Raw genomic sequence first — 17,501 nt, 5'->3', positions numbered from 1 at the left:
TGTACATATTGGCATTTTTTACTATTTATTGTTAATACCGCTTCTGGTTTAGGAATTGGACTACCGATAAAAGTGTTTATTTCTAAACTATTCAAAGAGGAATTGCTAAAGATGAGCGATGTGTCGTCAGCAAAAATCAAAGCTCCGTCATTACTTTCTGGAAGACTTTTTGTCAACTCTTTCGGAAGACGGTTGACATACAATAAAAACAGCAATGGACGCAAAATTGATTCCTGAGGTACATCAGCCTGGACCTTCGACCTCTGAGATTTAATTTTTACCATTTCATTTCCCTTCACCTCAGTAAGTTCCACACATTGATCTCTGTGAGATATGATTTGTAATTAATACTACATGTCATAGTTTTACAAACAACTACTGTGTATCATGATATGTAGGCCTATGTACTATATAAAAATAATCTAACGAATCATTAAATTTCTACTAGAGAATCATCGCACAATATACGAACAATTAAAATAAGTCCCATCAATACGACAGAAATCATAAAATTTGTAGAATAATTTGCGGATGCTTCTGTAGCGCGAAGGATATTACCAGAGAGATAATCTTATTAATGATTTTCCAAGAGAAGTTTTCTAATGTATTTAACCGTTTTCAATTTATTTCTCTCAACATAAAATGAATAGTTATCACAATAATTGGCCCAACAATTACACCGTACATTGATAAAACTATAGGAACCGTTCTCTCAGCAATGATGCTTCACTACACATTTCTTCCATACCTCTCCATGGCTTGGACTCATCCTTGTCATGCTTCTGCAGTTCGTAATAGATCTCATCGTTATTCAAGAAGTCCTTCTCTTTGCGTGGCATAATGTGAACGTGCAAATGCTGAAAAAGAGTATAAAGTATTATGTAATAATATATATGGAATATTTTGTTTCTTGAGACAGACAGACAGACAGACAAAAGATATTTATTTCAAAAAAATGCACTTTACGTACAAAGTAATAATCTTATGTACTCATTATCAATATAAAACAACAACAAAGAATAAAATCAACCTCATGAATACAGTAAGCCAAGTAAATCTTTAGAAAATGGTCTGCATGGGCAAAAAATGCCTGTGCGCAAACCAGAGTTGCATATTATAAGTTTGTTAGAAAGAAAGGAAACACTAATTTTGCTGCATTCAGAATCCTATTTAATATTATTATTACGTACAGAGGATTATTGGATAGCTCAAAAAAATAATAAAAGGTTAATTATTGTAATGATGCATACAGATTCCAAGAACAGTAGTCAGGTTGTCACCACCAGCGAATTTATCAATTAAGGTAGGAATAATTTGTTGTGATGATGTTTTCTGAATTGTCCACTCCCAGCTGTATTAAAAATTTCTTCAATTTCAATTTAAATAAGGATTTTGAGACGTCCTGAAATACTATGTGGTGTGGGAAGTGACGAGCCAAGTTACGGTACAGAACATGTGAAATATAGGAGGAATTTGTTTGTGTAAGGGATCTCTGGAGGGGTATAGCTGTAATACCAGTGTTAACAGCATACCGCGTTTGATGCATATGTGTAATGGGCCCAAGAAAGTTCATGTTGGAGAATAAATGTATTAAAATGTTTTTAATGAAGAGCTGTCTTACAGTCAGGACCTCACTCTCCTCAAAGAGAATGTTAGTTGAGAAACGAGGATTTTTTTTAGAGCTACTTTCAAAATGGCTTTCTGGACAATAAAGAGTGGCTGAAGTACCGTCTTGCAAGCACCACCCCATGCAACTATACCAAACTCCAAAAGGGACTGGACATATGCAAAGTATGCCATTCTAATCTCTCTCTTATCCAGTACATCGCTCATCATTCTAAATGCATATATATATTTTCTAAGTCTTTTTTTTATGTATTCAATGTGAGCAGACCACCTCATCCTATGGTCGAAAAAAACGCCCAAATACTTGTAGGAAGTGACCATTTCAATACAAGAACATCCACATGTAACACTGAGAAAATCCCCACAGCAGTGAACTTTCAAACTTGATAAATTGTAATCAGTCGTTGGTCTCAATGATATTGGCATAAATTTCGTTTTCGTGGTGTTCATTGTCAATGTATTCTGATCAAGCCATGTTTTTATGTGAAAAAGGTCATTTTGAGCATTTTCCTTAACTTCAACCCAGCTTGGCCCTTTCAAAAATATCAATGCATCATCTGCAAACAAAAACAACCTCCCATGTATATTTACTTTTGATAAATTATTTATATAGATTAAAAAGAGGATTGGGCCCAAAGTGCTTCCCTGAGTCACCCCAAAGTCAACCGCCACATCTTCACCCCTGACATCCATCAAGGAAACAAACTGAAGGCGATTTGACAGATAACTTCTGAACCATGCCAACGCTGTACCTCGTATTCCAATAAGGTTTAATTTATTCAATAATTTGTTCCTATCAACCGAATCGAAGGCTTTTTTTAGGTCAAGGAATAGAAGCATCATTCGTCGATTTTCATTCATTCCTTCATTTATGGCTTTGCAAATGTCAAATAGAGCATCAGGTATATTTTTATCTTTTCTGAAGCCATACTGACAGTCACATAGAATTCTATTCCTATTAAGATAGAAAATGAGCTGTTCTTTCACTATTTTTTCTAGTATTTTTGAAAAAACGCTTAGCAATGATATGGGACGGTAATTGTTTTTATCGGTAGGGTCACCAGATTTGAAGAGGGGAAAAACCTTGGCCATCTTCAGGAACTCAGGGAACACACCAGACTGTAAACTAAGATTGATTAAATGAGTTAGTGGCTTGATCAGAATTGCAATATTATCTTTCAGGAACTTAGCAGAGATATTATCATACCCTGGAGCTGACCCACCTCTGAGACTACCTATGGCATGCATAATTTCAGCTTCAGTTACAGCCTGAAACTCAAAGTGATTTCGATTCAATAATTTGTTCCTATCAACCGAATCGAAGGCTTTTTTTAGGTCAATTTCAAAGAGAGAATACATAGAATAGAAGTATCTTAAGTGGAACGGAATTTTAAAAGTTACAGTCCCTATAACCATGAGGCAAACCATGAAGATGGAAAATATTGTAAAGTAAGTTTGACGCTCAAAAAGTGTGGAGTTGATTGAACTTAATATGAACTAAATTCTAGTGTTGTTAGTGAACCTGATTGATTCTTAATTTACCGAGGATGGTTATAGGTCTATATTTGATTCTTCAAGATTTCAGTACGTCAGGTTTTCAGTTTGTCAAGTTTTTAATTAGATCCCTGTTGAGAACGGGTTACCTGCTAGTAGTTAATAAAACACAAGCAAAAATTAGTTATTGTTATTATAAAAACTGTTATGTAACAGTTATAGTTATGTAGTTGGAGCTTTAATTGATTATTAGTTTATAGAGCACGAGTACTGGTTAGGAATTGATACAATTAGAACTGTCGAAATTCATACAATAAAAACATAATATAAATAAATATGAGGAATAAGAAATACTATTAATACAATACAATACTATATTAAATACAAAAAACGACAGTTGCATGAAACATTGAAAGAATTAAAGGCTGGACAAAAAAAAATTAAGTACCACAAGTAACAGATGAATAATACTGTTATGTAACAGTTATAGTTCAAGCTTGAATAGATTAATAGTTTAATATCGGGGTACCGAGCTTCGCTCATTATTAATTTATTCATAAACAGAACACAATTCTTTAAAATGATTGGGGAAGGACTAACAGGCACAGCCCAAAACTGTTTCTTCGCCGAATTTTGATTTATGCACTATAAATAGTCCAAAAAGTAGGTTATGTTCCATACACTTGAATTCAGGTCCAATTTTCAGTCCAAACAGAAAAGTTCTAATTTAGATTGTTTACAAACCAGATAGAATGAAAAATAACATTCTCTAATAACTTAAAACTGTAAAATAATGATTAACTTTGAAAATTATGATATACTCTAATTTAGAATAATATACCATGCCATGTCAACAAATCAGATTATTTTGATCAAGTCGGTTAAAATTTCTAGATAATATTCCTCGTGAGATAAGCTGATTGATTCAACAGCTGAACATAATTCTGTCTCTCTCCCAAACAGGCACTCGCATCTTCTTTTATCGACAGACGACGAAATTATCATCTGTTTTCCAAGGATAAATAATTATTATCCTTTTCAGCAGGGATGAGACCTAGTGCAATCGAATCTATATATATTAAACCTACTATGTTCCAAATTTCGTGAAAATCGTTAGAGCCGTTTTCGAGATCCGTTGGACATAAATAACCATATAACCATATAAATATATACATAAAAACAGAAATGTCTCGCTTAATATAATAATAATAATAATAATATCGAGTGACCTGGCTGGCTCAGGTCTGGTGTCAGAGTTTTCAGGTCGCAACTGATCGATTTCAGGGCCTCTGACATGACCTAACGACTGCTTTTTAGGCAGCCGGGACCGACGGCTTAACGTGTCCATCCGAAACACGGGAGTGGCCCGAGATAAATATATGCTTAATATAATAAGATAGAACACGAGTACTGGTTAGGTATTTATATAATAAAAACTGCATGAGGAACCGTTATGTAAATTATACGAAAGTCACATGAAACAGTAATTGAAGAAATAAAAGGCTAGACAAATCATTACTTAAAATACCACAGATGTGGTGTAATACGAAAATCATCAATTAGCGATCAAATGTTGGCCAAAATTGATGAATGTCAGCAATCTTACATGTATAGTTCGGCCGGCGTCGGGTCCGTCCTGCAATGCAATCGTGGTGGAACTGGAGCCGTGAACTTGCTCCATCACTTGCTCCACTCTCTGAACGACCAGAAACAAATCAGAGACTTCGCTCGGCGTCAGATCTTCCAGTCTGAGTGCTGCTCTTATTGGAGCTACCAACACATCTGACAAAAGTAGTTCAGGAAAATTAACACTGAAGTTGATTCAAGGTCATGAATTTACTAAGAGGTGAAAAATTTGGGACATTGTTCAATATTAAGCATGTAAAAGATATTTTTTAGAATGTTTCTATTTTGCATCTTATTCAAACAAGCAATATATGGGTCGATTGAATGAAAACTGAAATCTCGTGACTAGCTACTTGTCTTTAGCTCTAGCTATTCTAATAATATTACACAGCTGACTCGAATCCTAGCATTTTCTTGAATTGACTTAGAATTAGCAATTGTTAGCTTTTATTCAATCGACCTAAAAAACAGGAAAACAAAGCCTGCAGTTTTTGTAGCCTATAGGAGCCTATCTGACTAATAACTTATAATGAAATGTTTCATTAAAAAGCCAATAGGTTCCTATATTTTATATATTTTTCAATATCAACACATATATATTATGATGTGTAGGCTACATGGCACCATAATAGTGCTTTAGAAGGCTTTACATTGAATCCTATGTTACTAGGATTTGTCGGCGAATTTAAAGAAAATGTGGTGAATCAATGTCTTCCACGACATTTTTATCTAGTAAACTTTCTTTATATCTTATAGAATCAAAACTAGTTTCAACTTATAAGAACCTTATTAGAAACTTATTAGAGTTTTCAGGTCGCAACTGATCAATTTCAGGAAAAAAATTTTTTTTTGATATAGTTTTATATTATTTATATTAATAGTAATTCTATTGGAGATACTATTTCGTAGAAAATACAATCTATTTACTTTTGTTATTGTGGAAATCCCACTTTGCTAAAAATAATTAAATTGTGTTTGATTTAGTACATGATTGAATGAATAAAAGGATACGACCAGGAACAACGCAGCGTTTATTGACAAACGCCATTGTGGTGTCGGTCTTGTAGAAGACAAGGCTGTCGGGAACGGACACCTGGCCGAACTGGTAGTGCTGCTGGTGGGGGGTGGTGGTGGAGGGGGTGGTGTTATGGGGAGGGGGTGAGAGGGGCAGCACCTGCGGATAGATGTCGTGTCGTTTCTGTTTGTCAGTCGGCATCGACTTGCGAATGTCTTCGATGAGACTGAGGTCGATGTTGGCCAGCACATAGCCGGTGCCCTCACTGCATTGCGCCACCACGTTACCTGACGGGTCGATCACCTGACAATTACAAACAATTTTTTCAATTAAGAATCAAATGAATCATCACACTTAGGTCGTATGCACCGTCACAGTTCAAACGAAGAATGATAGTTTTTAATGAGTGTAACATAATAATAAATCCGAACATATATATCTTCATGTAAACCTATTTTATTACTCATTTATTGGATAGAGGAAACAATATGATAGTCAAAAACGATAAAACAGGCTATTGCCCAGAACTTCTTTTATTTCTTAATTTTGTCTCTATAGTTTTAGCGGTAGATAGTATAAAGAGATTGTAACTATCGCCATATAAATCACATATTCCAGTGCACTCGTTATAAACCGTACCTGATTTGCCCATATTCAACAAGTGTCTTGACCGAGCATGGTAAAATTGGGCATACAGACCGTATATCTCAGTTAGAACGGATTTATATCCACTGTTAATCTAAACTCGGAACGTACTATGAACTAGAAATTCACTGTAGACTATCAGCATTGGTTGCATTGAGGATTCATTATAAGGGATGCTGACAGTGTAAAGTGTATCTACTATCTATATAGCTGCCATTCGAATGGAAGGCAGGCAAACGCATACATGCATAAAGAGCGCCAAGGTATGGCTTCAAAGATAATGCTAAACCGAATTCAGAGTGTGTAGGAACAAAGATAGTCCAGTCAATACACATATACAATAGTCAATAGACATAAAAAAGCGGGTGTGCTTGCAATATAAATAGTAGTTCCTTCTAATTTATTGATATATTTTTTCATGCAAGATTTCCTCGTGCTAGATACAGTATTATTTGGATACATGAGAGAAATCCAGAAACAATTTTTTCAGTCAAAATTTCCTTGTGCTAGATACAGAGTGGCCCAAAACCCTCGTATTTTCGGTTCATTTTCCAGTTTTCAGCTATTTCAGCTAAATCGAGTAATAGGACAGAAAAATTTGCTCTCATCTTTTTTTTAGATTATAAAATTCTAAATAAAATGAGACCACTCGGAGCTGTCTATCTCCAATGAGTACTGAGTTATGATTTTTCAAAAATGAGTGGAATTTTAGAAAAACATTTTGATGAATTTTTGATCAACAATATCTTTTGATTGTTACCGTTTTGATGTATAATTCTAAATCCCTCTGAGCGTAATTTTGTGCTCTTCAATCTGAAACTAGGTGGCGCGCTCTATCTCATATAGATTTCCAGGTACACCTGACAACAATGCTCCTTGTATTGTGAAAAACACTCAATTTTTAGCTTCAACCATCATCACCAACTAAATTGTCCTCACAGTGATATGACGATAATATAAGTTCATGAATTTATGTTCTGTGAGAATCACCCGTTCGATGCACTTCATTTCAGTATTTCCTAGTGGAGAGGCGCGCTTAAGGACACCTCAAGGATCAAAATTTCAAACACACAACTCTTGGCACAACGCTCGGATTTCATCGTACTTCATTCTTCTCGTTTCAAAATAATGCATCATAAGTCATATTCGGTCGAAGAATGGAAAATTTATTGTTGAGTGTACTTGAGCCCATATTCCCATACATAAATAATTGCCAATTTCTATTTTCATAGCTGCATATATTGCATATATAACTACTTCAGATAAAATTCCCAAATCGAGTGAGGATGTGAAACTGTTCTCCCTGTTTGAACGTTACAGAAGATTTTTAAAATGGCGATTTTAGTTTTCTCATTTTTTTCGTGATTCTACTGTTAATCAAGAGTTTCTAGAACGAGTCTGATACATCATAGAAACTCACGTTTGATTGTAAATTGTAGATAATTTCATCTTCTACGAGCTCAGTTGCCTATAATTCATTTTGAATGAGTTTTTGTTATTTTTATTTATTTATAATTTCTACAAAGTAGCACTGATTGGGATAAAAAACTAAGGATACTCCTTGTACTACTTCTCTCCCAAATTTAGATAACATTTTAAAAATCCGAAATAGGGTTATGGTTTCACTTTTCTGAAATTTAGTCCATTTTCACTAAAAAACAACGAAAACTAAGAATTTTTACGGTTAAAAACGGAATAAAAAACAAAAATATCACACTCAAATCACCATTAATTGGATCTGCCAATCATCATCACAGAACTGCCAAGACCGTTAATATAGGAAAATATCTTTAATTTTTCAACAATCGAATCTCACTTTACGAACATTTTTGCCATGAATCGTTTACAGCAAATGAAAGAGAAGATTCTGTTGTACATTTCAAGATTAATGAATGTTTTTTTATAATAACGGGTTACCGAAATACATAGCTTTTAATATAGAAATTGGTCATTTTTATGGGTATTGAAATACGCTTTCGTTTTTATCAAGTTTATACTACTGTATATAGATCATTAAGCCAACTTCATTTTTTGTAGACTTTTCAACATGTACTGTATATGTACTGTATGTACTGTACTGTATATGTACTTCAATAAAAAGTCATTAACACAATTTGTGCAGGTTTTATTTAATTCCGTGCACCTCTATAATTATATTAAAGTCGGACAGAAATCATCTCGATATATCGAATCTTGGTATATCGAAATCCTTGATAAATCGAAGATTCTTAATTCCTGTTCAAATTCGATATATCGAGGTTCAACTGTATTTCACAAGATTTGCAGCTTTGAATATAGAAATTGGCCATTTTTGTGTATGGGTTTAAGTTTACTCAACTATAAATTTTCCAATTTTCGACCGAATTTGACATGATGCATGATTTTGAACTGCCTTGACGAGTCAAAAAGAATAAATTGACGTGTAGTACGATGAGATCCGATCATTGTGTTAAAAGTTATAAGTTTTTTAAATTTGTAGAGCAGAAAATTACGCTCAGAGGAATTTCTAATTATACATCTAAATCGTACCAATCGGAAGTTATTGTAGATCAAAAACTAAAATTCATTAAGTTGATTTTTCCTAAAATTTCATTAATTCTTGGAAAAACATAACTCAGTACTCATTGGAGATAGACAGTTTCGAATGATCTCATTCTATTCAGAATTTTATAATTTAAAAAAGGCGACAGCAAATTTCTCTGTACGGTTACTGGATTTGGCTGAAATAGCTAAAAACAGGAAAATGAACTGAAAATACGAGGTTTTTGGAACACTCTGTATCTAGCACAAGGAAATTTTGCTTGAAAAAATTGGTTCTGGACTTCTCTCATGTATCCGAATAATATATATCAAAGAATCAGAACTACAATATATAACTTATTGCAAGCAACAATTTATATAGTGACTGGACTAAGAATGCACTACTGTATAACACTTTAAAATTAATAGGAACAATATCTTCATGCAAGCCTAGATTAGCATTGAACTTGGATGGTGCTTATAGATTTGGTCCGAATGCTTAACAGCAGTGAATCAAGTTACGGTCGCATACATAACAATGTGTTACATTCAGAGTAATACCACCACCTGATTCAGTTCCGTTAAAACTTGCATGGAGGATGGAGCATGCATACGACCATAAATGTGGATAATCATCCAATGATTGAAATTCAAATGTGAAATTAAAATATTAAATAAGAATATTATATATTTCTGAGCTGAAATTATTTTCCATTTGTTAAATCATTTACTCAAAAGAATAGAAGAAACTTACTTCCAGTCCAAGGCGTTTCTGTCCAATTTCAATAAATTGTCCAAAAGAAGATGAATTAATACATTTGTTGAATAATGTGAGTTGAAGATGTAACCTTTATAACGTAGAAATAGAAATACAAATGTACAAAAATTAAGGATCCAAGTCAAAAGCAGCGACTATAGCGAATTTAAAAACCTTCTGAATCCTGTACATCCACGTATGTAGCCTAATAGTCTCATTTTTAACAGTACTGTACTCAAAAAAAGGGGGATTAACTATCGTTATCAGTGTTTTCATTAATTGTGGAGTTCCAGAATATCAACAAAGATTCTAGAAATAAGTTGATTCAGTAAATTACTTGGCACAGAACGAGATCATAATTTGTCATACTGAAGCAAGAATAGAACATAACATTGAATATCAGGTGAGATGGAACTCCCATTAGTGACTCTCCAGCCTCCACCAATAAAAGCCAAACGTATTATGATCAAGTCACGATTTCACAAAAAACGAAAACTAGGTTTGAGCGGCAATTGGGTCTGGTAAGCTGATTTTTAATTTGTTTTGTAAAATGATTTTTTGATGGTTTAGAATCAACTGTAGTTCAAACCAAGTTTTCGTTTTGATGGAATCGGGTCTAAGAGTAGAACACAATCAGATCAGACATTTACAATAATTCATTCGTGAGGAATAGTAATGTTTGTTAAAAGTGCTGACCATGGCATGTCCCCAGGACGTCCGCTTCTTGTTGTGAGCGCCGTACTGCGCGGCCGCGATGACGTAGCATTGGTTCTCGATGGCGCGACTCCGCAGCAACACCTCCCAGTGCACGGCGCCGGTCGCAAATGTGAACGCAGACGGGTAGGTCAGCACCTCTGCACCCAGTCTGGTCAGCGCAAGGCTCATCTCCGGGAATCGCATGTCGTAGCACTGATAGCGCTCAAGTTAAGCAACAACTATCGACTGGTATTTGCAAAAAACGAGCCATGAGGAATAGATAAATGAGTGATGAACTAATAAATAAACAAAATACAGGTACAGTAGAATCGATATAATCAGTACAGTGCAATACAGTTTCATTCAACCATCGTTATTGGCATATTTTTACCTGGATTGTATTTGTATATGAATAAATAAATAACACATTGCACAATTGAGACAATTGTAAGTATACTAGTAGAATGAAAGAATCTAGTTATGAAGTGAAATAAAGGTACAGCAGAATCAATTTAATCAGTACAGTACAATGCAATACGGATTCATTCAATTATCGTTATTGTCATAAAACATGACACTATTGAGACAGGCGTAAATATTTATTTATTAATCGAGACAACAGGTAGAAACCCATTTTGCCTCCTTCACACAATACAATGAAAGAAAGTGAAAAATATTCTTCTGGTCAATAGTACACGAATTGTGGCAATTTAACAAATATTTTTATACTTTAACCAAAATGAAAATTATTTGAAGGATTGTTATTTTAGTTGAAATAATGAACCTATTACATTTAAATCACAAAATAGGCTCTAGCCAGTCGTTGAACCTGGAGTTGCTAGGAGAGCAGGGATAATTCTCGAATAGAACATGATTGATTGCAGAGTACATAACCAGATCACGTTTTTAAATAGCCTCAGAAGGGCTACATGTCAGCCAAGTTGTGGAGTAAAGGCAATTGACCTAAAACATCAACGCTCCATTTTATCGTGGCTTTATTCATGACCTCGAGTGCGTTCACTCAAAAATCTTGTCATGCAGTGGCAGACAAACACTTGTTTCATGATTGAAATTGAGAAGATATAAAAGAACACATGTCCTTTTACTAGAACATAATATTATATAATCCAAATTTAGCTCACAACAGATAATATTCAAATGTGTGTATTCCTCTCTCTATTACAGACTTCAGCATTTCTCTCTCTGACAAGTTATGATAGATTGATTGGTTACAGTATCCTAAGTTACAATGTGAAAGAGAGGTGATTTTATTATCTCAGAACATGAATTGGGACACGAATGAGACGTCATACCGCATCAATATCCAATATTGAGACCAATGATCCTGGATGGATCATGTCAAAAGCAATTGAATTATATCATTGAAAAAATATTAAAATAGAATTTTCTACCTTTTCATGTATACCGCCCAGCGATAACCATACTTTCGCTGTTTTAGCCAATTCCTTGTATCGGCACATCAAAGGACCATCCAACGGTTCCGATAAATTCGAAACTTCTTCTTTCGACTCTCCTATATAATCACATGCTTCTGGTAGGAAGATCATCTGTAAAAAAATTAGCTGATGATGATTTCCAAATAAGCATTTGATTTTCAAAACGTTTTTATCCCGATATCGATGAAATTCTGATAACAAAACGAAGTTTCTTAAATTACTCGTAAATTTGCTATTGAACATCTCTTTACTTGAATGGCTGAAGTCCTTGCCAAGGACTAGAATTGCCAGATAGGCAGTGTCAGAATATCTGTCACATACAATTAAACTAACCGCTTGGGTATCCATGTTGTGAAGTAAAATCCTCAAAATAGAGGCTCCTCATTCTACTCCCCTGGTGCATATAGAGGTCTTCCAAAGAGCTTGTTCTTCACAATAGTGTAGAACCTGGAGTTGTGTTTGCTTTGTAACTCTTTTGGGAGGCTGTTAGAGTTTTATAGCATGCGTTGGAAAGCTATTGTAAGATGGTGACATCTGCAAAGAGTACTACACTCTGACTGCTTGTAAACGCCACTGCGCAAAGTCCGCTTTACAAGAATACCTTCCAGTAGAGCAGGAAGGTTCAGAGACCAAAAAGGAGTTGTAATGATCAGGTGCTGGCTCTTACCACATACATTGAGAGAGGCTATCAAAAGAAACTAAAAACATCAGCTGTACTCATTGACCTAACTGCAGATTTTGACACAGTTTGGAAATCAGGCCTACTGCTGAAACTGGGGAAAATGTTTAGATGTGCCAAACTGGTTAAATTGTTTGACAGTATCCTTTCAAATGGGACTTTTGGAGTTCACCTTGGAGATGGAATAGGTAAGAAGAAAGTCCTAAACAAGGGATACCACAAGGTTATTTACTATCTCCAGTACTGTTCAACATACGAGTACACACACATCAGACATCCCAACTACTCAAGGCCGCAAGTTCATGTATGCAGATGATATTGCACTGGCTAGGCTGAGCTTTTAGACCTGAGCAAGGCTTTTGACTTGGTGTCCCATCAGAAATTGATTGAAAAGTTGAGCTACTATGGAGTGCAGGATACTGAACTAGAAGTGTTCAACTCATATCTATCTGACAGATGTATGCTTGTTAAAATAGCTGAACAGAAATCTGATCTCAAGCCGGTACAAGAGGGGTCCCTCAGGGATCATTTCTGGGCCCGTTCTTGTTCATAGTATTCATAAACGATTTACCAGAATTTTTAACAAATAAATGTTTACTCTATACCGATGATACTACTCTTATGTCATTCAATTCACTCTCAGATATAAACTCTGTCATTACTAGCTACATGAAAAAAGGTCCTACCTCTGGTTCTCTGCCAATGACTTGATTGTAAATGAAAATAAAACAGAACATATAATTTTCAGCTTGAGAGCAGGTGGTATTGGTGTCAATAGCCAGACGGTAAAGTTTCTTGGAATAAATTTATATTCTGGTCTTACCTGGAGATCTCATACTGATGCTCTATGCACACGTTCAAGTAACTTTCCTGATGAGGAGACTCAAAAATTGTACTAGCTCTGGCTTGGTATTAAAGGCTTATTTTGCTTTATTTCATTCACACCTTTTGTATGGAGGTCTTCTTTAGGGAAACTCCAGTGGAGCTGGGGAGGTTTTCCTCTGTCGAAAAAGAGCCTTAAGAAATGTTTTCAGTATGAGTGTAACAGACTCATGTAAGTCAGTATTTATAGAGCATGGTATACTCACTCTGCCTAGCATCTTCATTTTACAAAGTTTAATGTATATAAAGGGAAACCTTCCATCACTAAATCTCAGGGGTGCGAATCATAGTCATGACACCCGAAACCGAAACAGGATAGACTTAGAGTATGCTAGGCTAACAAAGACGCTAAACTCCCATCTCAACACTGGAATAAAACTTTTTGATAAATTACCGTTGAGTGCTGGAGAGGCAAATGGGAAAGTATTCAAGGTTGCCATTATTAAATGGTTGAAAAAGAAAGCATTTTACTCGTTAGGAGAGTTTTTAGCTGAGAGTACTACTGATGTAACATTTTGAAGCTGTTCCCTTTTCTTATAATATAAACGTATAGACTTTTAATTATCTGAACTTACTGATAAGTGACTGAATGTTTTATGTAGCCTACAGTGTGTGAATGCATCAATTTTATTGATACATTGTACATATTTTGTACTTTCATTTGTTATGTGACTTTGTCAATGCTCTTGAGCGGGACGACAATAAATGATTCTTGATAAACAGGCAAACACCATTGAAGAAACAGTTAAACCCCTTCAAAGAGACATCAATAGCCTAACAAATTACCTGCAGTACTGGGGCTTGAACCAAACCCAATCAAGGTAAGCATAACTTCATTTCACCTGAATAACAAGCAGTCTAGAGCAGTCCCCACAGTGAATTTCTGCGACACTGTCATCCAAGCAAAATCACATCCAACCTACCTGGGAATCACCCTGGACAGAACTCTCACTTTTCATGAGCACTTGTGCAGAGTCAAAATGAAAATTTCATCCAAAGTGAACTTGCTGCAGAAGCTAGCTTGATCATCCTGGGGCAGCAGTGACCGTACACTCAGAACTGCTGCTTTGGCGCTTGTCTACAGTAGGCCTACTTGTCACAGCTGAGGAGAGAGGAAATTTCTGGCAGAGGAATGAGTAAGATCGGTGAGATGCCAACACTTTCAATACATCAGGACCTAATACCAGACTCTCCAGCTGCATTGTGCTTAAAACCAGTTTGGCTCTATTAGTACCAAGCAGGGATCTTCGACAGCACAATGCAGAAATGGTCGGACTTATGGGGCTCTCAGGCAGTGAGAAACAAAGGATCTTGTGACCAACCCAAGCAGTAGAGTCCCAGACTTTGACCTGCCCCGACGGCAGTGGGTTCGCCTGAACAGGTTCAGAGCTGGCCAAGGGAGACGCAATAAAAGTATGCATCTATGGCGATTCGCAGATTCTCTCAATTGTGAATGTGGGGAGATCCAAACAATAGACCACAATGTTTCTGCATGTTAATTGTATAGGCTCCCTGGAGAGTTGCCAGGGGTCAACTGTATTCCACCTTTCTATTTTATTTGTTGGTTTTATGTTTATTTTATTCTTATTCTGACAAATCCTCTAGGAGGTTGCATATTTGTGTGTATGTGTGCACACATGCACATTGGATTATTGACTTTTCTTTGTCCTTTAAAACACTGCGTCACCATACGCTTATATATATATATCCTTATAAGTAATTGTCTTCATCTTTACCAGTAGGGCTGGATTAATTGCGTCACAGGTGGGTCTAGAGATGTCACTCAAATTGTCCTAGAAATAATCGTTTAGCGAGTGCTAAGCTCTGCCGACAAGCCAGGACTTGAGTTTGTTTCTAAAGCTGCTGTAATCCAGGCACTCGCAATCCGCAGCTAGCAGCCTGTTGAACATCTTGAGGGACAGGTTGAGTAGGGATGAGTATGAGTCTGCAGTGCGGGAGGTTTATTGATGTGCCATATTGGAGATTCCGGCCGTGGAGCTCCGATCTTGTTGAAAACTTATTTAAGTTTGTCTTGGCGTGAAGTAGGCTGATGATGTAGTTACTGTACACTGTTAGGATTTCCACCGCCGAAAAAATGGCCTATAGTGATCCAGATAGCCATTTGGAGATATCACCCTACACAGTCCTCTTTTGAAGAAGCAGAATAGCTTTACAACTGGGGACATGGCCCCGCAACTGCAGACCACAGCTCAGATAGCTATAGAAGAGCCCATTGTGGATAAAAACAAGCTGCTTCTCTAACAAGGAGGCACAGAACACAATATTCTATGCAATACTATATTCTGTGCAAGGAGGGTATAAACATTCCCCATGAAAATATGAACATTTTCTTTATTTTAAACATTTAGGATTAAACTATTACAATCATTTGCAATAAATTAAAGGATTTACTAGCTTAGCAAATGCTAAGCTATAACTTTAAAAAATCTGGTGTGGCGCACTCTCACACAACTTTCCTTGCCGTTTTGAAAATTGATCACCTGACGCTAGTGTTCACGCGCATCTCAAGTCTACTTATAAACAAAGATCAGAGTCAGCTGGTGACAGGACAATAACGCTGGAGACATACGAGGTCTGCTATCTCTTCATAGTGAATCATTTAATAGAATCAACAGTTGCCAACAGTTTGCGATTGGATAATCACATTTTCCCGAATTCCGAGCTTAATTTCAATTTTAGGTGAAAAAGTTACTGAACATTAATTGTAGAGATTTTCATGCTCAATCTTTTCCACTTGGAATTTTTTGTTTAAATTGTATCTGAAGTCTGATAATTGGGAATCTAAAATCAAACTTTGCATAGATGGGTCGGAGCTCCTGGAATTTTTACAGATATGGGACTTGTGACAGTTGATAGAGCATATCAATGACTATTTTAGGTATGAATTTCATCAAAATCGTTGGAGCCGTTTTCAAGAAAATTGCGAAAACCCCTGTTTTTGACAACATTTTCGCCATTTTATCCGCCATCTTGAATTGCATTTCATCGAAATTGTTTGTGTAGGATCCTTATATTGTAAGGACCTTAAGCTCAAAATTCCAAAAGTCATTCCGTTAACTGGGAGATGAGATATCGTGTACACAGACGCACATACACACACACATATACAGACCAATACCCAAAAAACCAATTTTTTGGACTCAGGGGACCTTGAAAACGTATAGAAATTGGGGTACCTTAATTTTTTCGTAAAGCAGTACTTTCCTTACCTATGGTAATAGGGCAAGGGAAGTAAAAGCATAATTATTTAAGCTTACCTTAGCTCCATCTTTTGATGCCTTCTCAATAAGATATTTACAAACTTTGAAATTTTGCTCTTTATCATTTTTAGCAGTAAACTGACATACTGCCACCGATGCGGTCTGATTCATGTTTCGAAACTGGATATTGTTGCTGGGAACTTCACAACTGTTTATCAACTCTCTTGTACAATATCGCTTTGCAGTAAGTCGACCAATTGTTTTTAATTTTCTTGTACAAATGAAGAACGTAAATGGTTTGAGTACATTCATACCTGATGCGACACCTGAAAAATTTTGGAATTAAATTTATCAACAGCAAGATTATTTTATCAGTGCCAGTGTAAATGCAGTGTACAGTGTAGGTACTTACTCTATCAATCTTATTTATTAACAGATAACAGCATAACTATTGAAAGTTATGATCTAAATTCAGTGACATTTCTAAATCGGCTCTTCCGTAAAATCTTCAGCTAATTAACATTAAAATTATCAGATAATAAACATTTAATACTTAATGAACTTGAGATAAATTGATTTCAGAAAATTACAAAAAATAATAGTAATAGTAGCCTACCGGCTACTAAACTAAATTTGCATACCGTAACTATGAACTTACGATTTCAAGTCAGTGACTCAAACATATTGTCAATGAGAAACCTTAATAGTATCTAAACTAATAAAGTAGAAACAAATTATTATCACGGGTTTTTTAAAAAAATATTAAATTCAAATTGAATATTGTTTTGAGATCTAACATAACCTAGAATATTACAAGATCACGTTACAGTGATCACGTGACTGAGAAAAACATGAATGAGTTTATTCCCAAGAAGTTATAATA

General features: G+C 35.5%; 1 protein-coding gene across 1 annotated transcript; it reads right to left on the bottom strand.

Moving 5' to 3' along the window:
- Positions 1 to 578: 578 nt before the first annotated feature.
- On the bottom strand, positions 579 to 17,446 carry LOC111054507 (deaminated glutathione amidase). Its single transcript, XM_039431369.1, has 7 exons — positions 17,277 to 17,446; positions 16,676 to 16,944; positions 11,789 to 11,947; positions 10,380 to 10,607; positions 5,758 to 6,064; positions 4,727 to 4,902; positions 579 to 857 (listed from the first exon to the last, which is right to left on the bottom strand). The coding sequence occupies exons 2-7, from the start codon at positions 16,928 to 16,930 to the stop codon at positions 696 to 698; spliced, it is 1,287 nt and encodes a 428-aa protein (XP_039287303.1). The 5' UTR covers positions 16,931 to 16,944; positions 17,277 to 17,446; the 3' UTR covers positions 579 to 695.
- Positions 17,447 to 17,501: the final 55 nt, after the last annotated feature.

The sequence above is a fragment of the Nilaparvata lugens genome, chromosome 6 (assembly GCF_014356525.2).
Source record: "Nilaparvata lugens isolate BPH chromosome 6, ASM1435652v1, whole genome shotgun sequence".
NCBI classification, from domain to species: domain Eukaryota; kingdom Metazoa; phylum Arthropoda; class Insecta; order Hemiptera; family Delphacidae; genus Nilaparvata; species Nilaparvata lugens.
This window is presented reverse-complemented; position numbering and strand designations above follow the sequence as displayed.